Source organism: Suncus etruscus, chromosome 18, assembly GCF_024139225.1.
Source record: "Suncus etruscus isolate mSunEtr1 chromosome 18, mSunEtr1.pri.cur, whole genome shotgun sequence".
Classification (NCBI taxonomy): domain Eukaryota; kingdom Metazoa; phylum Chordata; class Mammalia; order Eulipotyphla; family Soricidae; genus Suncus; species Suncus etruscus.
In genome coordinates this window covers 32,570,644-32,578,823 of record NC_064865.1, presented here as the reverse complement: position 1 = coordinate 32,578,823, position 8,180 = coordinate 32,570,644, and the positions used below count along the sequence as shown (strand labels likewise).

The 8,180-nt window shown below is 36.8% G+C and overlaps 1 protein-coding gene across 1 annotated transcript; it reads left to right on the top strand.

The window, feature by feature from the left end:
- The first annotated feature begins 651 nt into the window (after positions 1–651).
- LOC125996468 (olfactory receptor 5V1-like) lies at positions 652–1,630 on the top strand. The gene has a single exon (XM_049765418.1). It carries the CDS (start codon positions 698–700, stop codon positions 1,628–1,630), a length of 933 nt encoding a protein of 310 aa, XP_049621375.1. The 5' UTR covers positions 652–697.
- The last annotated feature ends 6,550 nt before the right edge of the window (positions 1,631–8,180 follow it).

Genomic DNA, 8,180 nt, shown 5'->3' with positions numbered 1-8,180 from the left:
AAGAATGAGAGCCAGGGCCAAGTGTTCTGAAGTGCATTGGTAATGTTAAAAAAAATAAAGTACAAAACTAAATATCCAAGCCAAAGGCAACAACAATGGAATCAAGAGATCCAAACTTTAACAATCTAAACTCAAAATAGTTCTTGTGTACTGGCAGGCTAGGGGTTGTTGGTATGAGATGCACTTGATGAACATTGGTAGATGAAGATGACACTGATGGTGGGGATGGCCCTACGTCATTATATATCTGAAACCCAACAACGAATCAAAATAGTTTCAATAAAACAGAATAAGAAATGAGTGTAATTAGACTTTCTTTGACCAGCTATGTTCTGCAACATACATTCATGTATCTCCAAGAAAATATGGATGGATCAGCTACTATTAACCTTATGGATGAAGAGGGATTCTCTTTTATGATTTAATTTATAATTTGAACTCTCTGTTGCATATTTCAAATATTTAATTTACAATGGAAATATTAGACATATACAACCTTTTGATCAACAATTTGTATCAATAATTTATAAAAACATACTTTATAAAGGATCCTCTTCCTCTGGTTTGTAATCTGAGATATAGTTGTGACTTTATAACACTTTCTTTTCTTATTTTTTAGATCATTGATATTTTTCTATATGACTACTGTTATTTGTGCATCTCTGTGCCTCTACCCAAAAGAAAATCAGTCAACACCATGGATGAAAAGAATCAAACAGTTCTTACTGAATTCATAATTTTGGGATTCTCTAATCTAAATGGATTGCAGTTTTTGCTATTCATAACCTTCTTTCTAACTTATATCTGTACTCTGGGAGGAAATATATTCATTATCTTGGTGACGATAGTTGATACACATCTACATACACCCATGTATTATTTTTTAGGAAATTTGGCCTTCCTTGATATTGGATATACTACCACAAATGTTCCCCAGATGATGGTGCATCTTTTATCTGAGAAGAAAAGCATTTCCTATGAGGGATGCATAACTCAACTTTTTGCATTCATTTTTTTCGTAGGATCAGAATGTCTCCTTTTGGCGGCTATGGCATATGATCGCTACATTGCAATCTGTAAACCGTTAAGGTATTCAGTTATTATGAACAAGGTCCTATGTAACCAATTAGCAACCTCATGCTGGATAGGTGGTTTCCTTAATTCAGTGGTGCACACAGTTCTGACATTTCGTTTGCCATTTTGTGGTAACAATCAGATTAATTATTTCTTTTGTGACATACCTCCTTTACTGATTTTGTCTTGTGGAGACACTCTAGTCAATGAAGTAGCATTGCTCTCTATTGGAGTTTTCATTGGTTGGACTCCTTTCCTGTGTATTATCTCTTCCTACCTTTACATAATATCCACCATTTTAAGGATTCATTCCAAAGAGGGTAGACACAAAGCCTTTTCTACATGTGCTTCCCACCTCATTATTGTCCTCCTTTATTACGGCAGTGCAATTTTCACATACGTAAGACCAATCTCAACTTACTCACTAGAGAAAGACAGGCTAATCTCAGTCTTGTATAGTGTCATTACTCCCATGCTTAACCCTCTTATTTATACATTGAGGAATAAAGACATTAAAGAAGCTGTGAAAGCTTTGAGAAGAAAATGGAAGCCATAACTTTTGCCTTTGTATATGTAACTTTCACTTATTTGTGATTAATGATTACATATTAGAATGTTAGCTTTCTTAACCAGTCAGCTATTTCTAGGAATATCAATTGATTGTAATGTTGGGATATATATTAGATATTTAAGAAATATTTAAAACATGCTTTTTATATATACTTAATATATTTATCATGTGCATTTTTAATTTGTCTTGCTTTTCCTTATAGTTTCTTCTTATTAAAAAGTCTTACAATTATCAGACTAAGTACATATTGTATGGTATTATGAGATATCTTATAAATTACGATGAATTGTTAGTATTTGTTAGTAATTAATTTTAAGTTCTGCACTTCTATATGGATAAACAGCAATTTATATTCACATTGAGAAGAATGTAGTTACTACACTATATGTTATGTAAATATGTATATTATTTTATGAAAAAGCTGTAATGTCCTATGATAATTTTTAGTAATACATTTGTATGATGATAAATGTTGTATGTTATCTAACTTAGAATGCAGAATCAGAGAATAAATGAAGAAAAGTAATATATGATAATTTACTTCATAGTAAGTACATTTATAAAAGGGTATAGAAAGTAGGTATGTTAAAAGCATTTATTGCTATAAATGTGTTGACACTTTGGATGGAATAGAAATGAAATCAAGATAAATGGACAAAGTTACAAAATAAATATATAAAAAGGCAGAGATTATTTGAAAGATAAGAAGAGTCTTAGATGCAAAAATATGAAGTAACACAGCGTAATAATATCAAATTTGAATACAATAAAGAAGAGATTTGTGGATGAGTGATACTATTTGCCTAGCGTCCTTTTTTTCATAAGTCAAAGAATACTTATCATACTGAGTGAAATAAGTCCAAAGGAGAGGGACAGAGAATGGTCGAACTCAACTGCAGGATATAAAAAAATAAACAACCCAACGCCATTGTATGAGTGTAATACCCAAAGACAAAAGCATCGATGGGCGGGACCTTTCTCCACCAGAGTTCCCTTAAACTTGGATTCATTTTGTGTTTAAATTGTCATAATTTGGGTGTCTTGATTCTTTTGTCATTGATTTTGGCTTGGGTATTTAGTTCTGATTATTTTTTCCCACCCACTGCACCTGAGGCCACTTAGCCCCTGGGCCCTTTCCACTTCCCCACTATTCTAAATTTGTAGAAAGTTGTAGAATTATGAGGTAAAGAGTGATTCATGTTCTAAGGTTCCATGAAAAAGGTGGGCAGCCTTATATAGATTGTATAAATAAAATTTTAAAAGGGGGTGGGTGTGGCAGGGTTTTTTTTTTTGCATACCTAGGTGCAGTAAATGTTGGAGAAATTAGAAAGAAAACCCACACAGGGTGTCTCTATTCATGAAGCATACTGTCATAAGACCAACTACAGGCTCCATGCATGCTAATTGTCCAACACCAAGGCCTTTTTTTATGGTTTCAGGAAAAGTTCTACTTAGTTGCAGTTATCGTAGTTAGTCTTCTCTAATTAGAGCTCTTGGTTTTTGCACAGATATTGATTTGAAAACAGGGTGTCATGAAAAATCTTCTGATTTAATATTACTATTAGGTGGAGAGAAAGGGAAACCTGCCCTTAGAGCAAGTAGTTGCTGTTCCCCTATCTTCAGGGTGAACCTACCCTGGAGCAAGTTCTTGCCAGGGCAGCATTCAGACCTCCTCCAGGGGAAGTTTGATTCCTGGTGCTGATGCAGAAAATGATGCTGGTTCCAATGTTGGGATCTGAAATTCAGGGGATGGGGGAGAAAGGAGATGAGGGCCAGTGCATTGAGAATGTTGCATTGGTGAAGGGGAAGTGTTATTATTTTTAATATTTTCATGTAAACACCTTGATTACAAATATGTTATGATTGTAGTTGGGTTTCAGTCATGTAAAGAACACCCCCCTTCACCAGTGCAACATTCCTATCACCAATGTCCCAAGTCTCCTTCCTCCCCACCCTACCCCTGTGTTGTACTCTAGACTGGCTTTCTACTTCACTCATTCATTCACAACGTTATGATAGTTCTCAATGCAGTTATTTCTCTAACTGCATTCATCACTCTTTGTGGTGAGCTGGACCTTCCAGCCCTCCTTTCTTTTGTCTCTGAAAATTATTGCAAAAATGTCTTTTATTTTTCTTAAAGCCCATAGAGGAGTGAGACTGTTCTGCATCTATCTCTCTCCCTCTGGCTTATTTCACTCAGCATAATAAATTCCATGTACATCCATGTGTAGGAAAATTTCATGATTTCATCTCTCTTAAAGGCTGCAAAATATTCCATTGTGTATATGTACCACAGTTTCTTTAACCATTTATCTGTTAAAGGGCATCTTGGTTGTTTTCAGAGTCTGGCTATTGTAAATAGCACTGCAATGAATATAGGTGTGAGGAAGGGATTTTTGTATTGTATTTTTGTGTTCCTAAGGCATATCCCTAGGAGTGGTATAGCTGGATTGTAGGGGAGCTCAATTTCCAGTTTTTGGAGGATTCTCCATATTGCTTTCCAATGGACTAGACGCCATTCCCATCAGCAGTGAATAAGAGTTCCTTTCTCTCCACATCCCCACCAGCACTTCTTGTTCTCATTCTTTGTGATGTGTGCCAATCTCTGTGACTTGAGATCATACCTCATGGTTGTTTTAATTTGCATCTTCCTGATGATTAATGATGTGGAGCATTTTTTCATGTGCCTTTTGGTCATGGTATTTATTCTTTCACAAAGTGTCTGTTCATTTCCTCCCCATTTATTGATGGGATTAGATGTTTTTTTTTCTAGTAAAGTTCCATCAGTGCCTTATATATTTTTGGATATTAGCCCCTTATCTAATGGGTATTGGGTGAATAGTTTCTCCCACTCAGTGGTTGGCTCTTGTATCTTGGGCATTCTTTCTTTGAGGTGCAGAAGCTTCTCAGCTTAATAATATCCCATCTGTTTATCTCTGCTTTCACTTATTTGGAGAGTGCTGTTTCCTCCTTAAAGATGCTTTAGTCTCAACGTAATGGAATGTTTTACCTATGTGTTATTTTATATACCTTATGGTTTCAGGTCTTATATCAAGAACTTTAATTCATTTCGATTTTATCTTTGTACATGGTGGTAGCTGGGGGTCTGAGTTTGCTTTTTTTGCAAGTGGCTAACCAGTTGTGCCAACATAACTTGTTAAAGAGAAGTTCCTTGCTCCATTTAGAATTTCTTGCTCCTTTATTAAAAATTAGGTGATTGTATGTCTGGGGAACATTCTCTGAGTACTCAAGCCTATTCCATTGATCTGAGGGTCTGTCTTTATTTTAATGCCATGCTGTTTTGATAACTATTGCTTTGTAATAGTTTTAAGTTGAGGAAATTAATGCCTCCCATATTCCTTTTCCCAAGGATTTCTTTAACTATTTGAGGGTGTTTATTGTTCTTGCATGTCATCTGCAAACAGTGAGAGTTTGACTTCTTCCTTTCCTGTCTGATTCTCTTGATATCTTTTTCTTGCCTAATTACTATAGCAAGTACTTCCAGTACTATGTTAAATAATAGTGGTGAGAGAGGACAGCCTTGTCTTGTACCAGAATTTAGAGGAAAGGCTTTTAGTTTCTCTCTGTTGAGGATAATATTTGCCATTGGCTTGTGGTAGATGGCCTTAACTATATTGAGAATGGTTCCTTTCATTCCCATCTTGCTGAGAGTTTTTATCAAGAATTGGTGTTGGTAATGAGAATGAACAAGGGAAGAAGAAAGCCTGTCTAGAGTATAGGCAGGAGTGGGGTGGTAAGGAGGGAGATTTGGGACATTGTTGATGGAAGTGTTGCACTGGTGAAGAGGGATGTTTTTTACATGACTGAAATCCAACTGTAATCATTTTTGTAATTAAGGTGTTTTTTTTTTTTTTGGTTTTTGGGCCACACCCGGCAGTGCTCAGGGGTTACTCCTGGCTGTCTGCTCAGAAATAGCTCCTGGCAGGCATGGGGGACCATATGGGACACCAGGATTCGAACCAACCACCTTTGGTCCTGGATTGGCTGCTTGCAAGGCAAACGCCGCTGTGCTATCTCTCCTGGCCCAATTAAGGTGTTTAAATAAAGATATTTTAAAAAATGAATTGGTGTTGGACCTTATCAAATGCTTTCTCTGCATCTATTAATATTACATATGATTTGTAATATTGTTACTGAAGGGATAACATATCACTTTATCCCTTTTCAGCATCCAGTTTATGTCCAGAGTAATAATTTCCAGCAATCATAGCCATAGTGGCCACTTCTCTCCCCTATCTGCATTTCCCCCCTTTGTGGCAAGCTTACTGCTATAAATTATTCCTCCTGGCCCTCATTTTTATTGTCTTTGGGTATTGTTACCATTTTGTCTATTTTTATATCTTCCAAAAATATTGTGATCATTCTATGTCTATCTTTCTCCCTCTAACTCTTTTCACTTAGCACAATACTTTCTAAATCCATCCATATATAAGCCTTGAGGTCCAAAAGTAACAGGTAAATGAGAGCCAAATAAAAGTATTTCAGTGCATCCTAATGAAAATGATGAAAACCATAAATAGAAAATTTAAAGGAGCAAGATCAAAAAAGGAAATCAATTACAAAGGAGACTCCTTGAGATTTACAGCAAACTTAGCAAAGTCCCAAAGATAGTGGTGGAATATAGTGAAAAAATCAACAAAATTAATTCCTCACCAAGAAAATTTCTTTACCTAGACAGACTCTTATTTAGATTTGGAGAAATGATACACAACTGCACAGATAAAAAACACCTCAGAAACTTTCATAGACTAAAAACTAACTCAGAAAGTACTCATGGCAGTGCTCAGAGGAACATATGGGATGCTGGGAATCTGTGTCACCTCTGTGAAAGGCAACCACCTTACAATGAAGACTCCCTTTTATGTCTTTTTTATAATAATAATTTTAATATTGACCAAAGTGGATTACATTTCTTTCACAGCAATATTTTAGGTACATAGTGACATTGAATCAGGGGCATTCCCACCTCCAAAGTTGTCCTCCCTCCACCCCTGTTCTGAGCATGCATCCCATATCCCCCTCCTGGCTTGGATTTGGTGTTTAAGTCTGATCATTTTTTATTTCTAATTAATGATCATACATATGTTTGGTCTTGGTACCCTCCATCTTCCGCGGCCTCACCCACTGGTCCACCCGCACCCCTCCTCAGAATGGCTCGCAGTATACATTGGGGAGCTGTTTCCCATGACTGGGGCTGGCCAGGGTCCAGGCCTGCTAGGCAGCAGTGGAGATGGCACTGGAGGATGTGAATAGCCTCAGGGACATCCTTCCGGATTATGAGTTTAAGCTCATCCACCACGACAGCAAGTTATGTGGTTCTGTTGGAAGGAAAGAAAAAATAAAATGGGGCAAAAATCAAATGAGCAAAATATGGGTGGAGTCCTCCTAGAGGCTATAAACATCAATTTGAGAGAAGAAAGGGGAAAAGAAAGAAAAATATAACAACAATACAAAAACAAAAATCAAACAAAAAATACAAAAAGCACTACAGCAATAAAGACAATCACCACACAAATAACCACAGTCCTGAAATAAAACAAAACAAAGCAGAAAAAAGAAAAACAAACAAACAAACAACAACAATAACAAAACCAAAAAAAACTTATTTTGTGCAGCTTCTTTTTTTTTTCTGCATAGACACAGTGAATATTGGGGATATTAGAAAGGGAATTCCCTTGGCCTAAGGGATACAGGGTTTCTCTGCCCTTGAAGTATACTGTCATGGGAATAACTGCAGACTCCATACACTTTCATTTACTCTCCCCAAGGTCCTTTTGTAATGTATGGAAACCTTCATTATATCATGGATGATAAAATCAGATCTCTGTATCTAGAGATCTTGGTATCTGCACAGATCAAAGGACGGAGCCTAGAATGGAGTCTTTCCTTATGGTTCTAGAAGTTCTGTTCCATCACTGTTGTTTTAATCAGTCTTCTGTAGTTGGTGGTCTTGGTTTTTGCACTGATCCTAGGACAAAGCCTAGGATAGAGTCTTTCATTATGTTTCCAGAAGACCTGCTCAGTTGCAGTTGTCTCAGTCAGACCTCTGGAATTAGAGATCTTGGTTGTTGTACAGATCCTAGACCAAAGCCTAGGCTAGTGTCTTTTTTATTGGTCCCAGGATAAGTTCTGCCCAGTCATGTTGTCACAGTCAGTCTTCTATAGATAGTGATCTTGTCTTTTGCACAGATCAAAGGATGACAAGTCTTCTGATTTTATCTTATCGTTAGATGGTGAGGTAAAACAACCTGCTCTTAGATCAAGTTGTTGTCATTTCCTCATTGTCAGGATGTCATATCAAAACTGGTGCATGCTGGTGTCAGAGCAGTATTAAGAATGTCCCAGAGCGAGTTTGGTTCCTGGAGCTATTGCAGAGAACTGTGTCAGTTCTATGTCTGGGATTTAGGGTTCGGGGTGGGACGGTCACTCTCTAACCACCTGGAGTCTAAGTTGGGTCCACATGACATATGTTCAAGGTGGGAGGTGTCCCTGTATTGTAAAAATGTATGAGTTC

Bases quoted from the DNA above. Each gene is read 5' to 3' on its own strand.
- LOC125996468 (XM_049765418.1), top strand. From the start codon at position 698: ATGGATGAAAAGAATCAAACAGTTCTTACTGAATTCATAATTTTGGGA.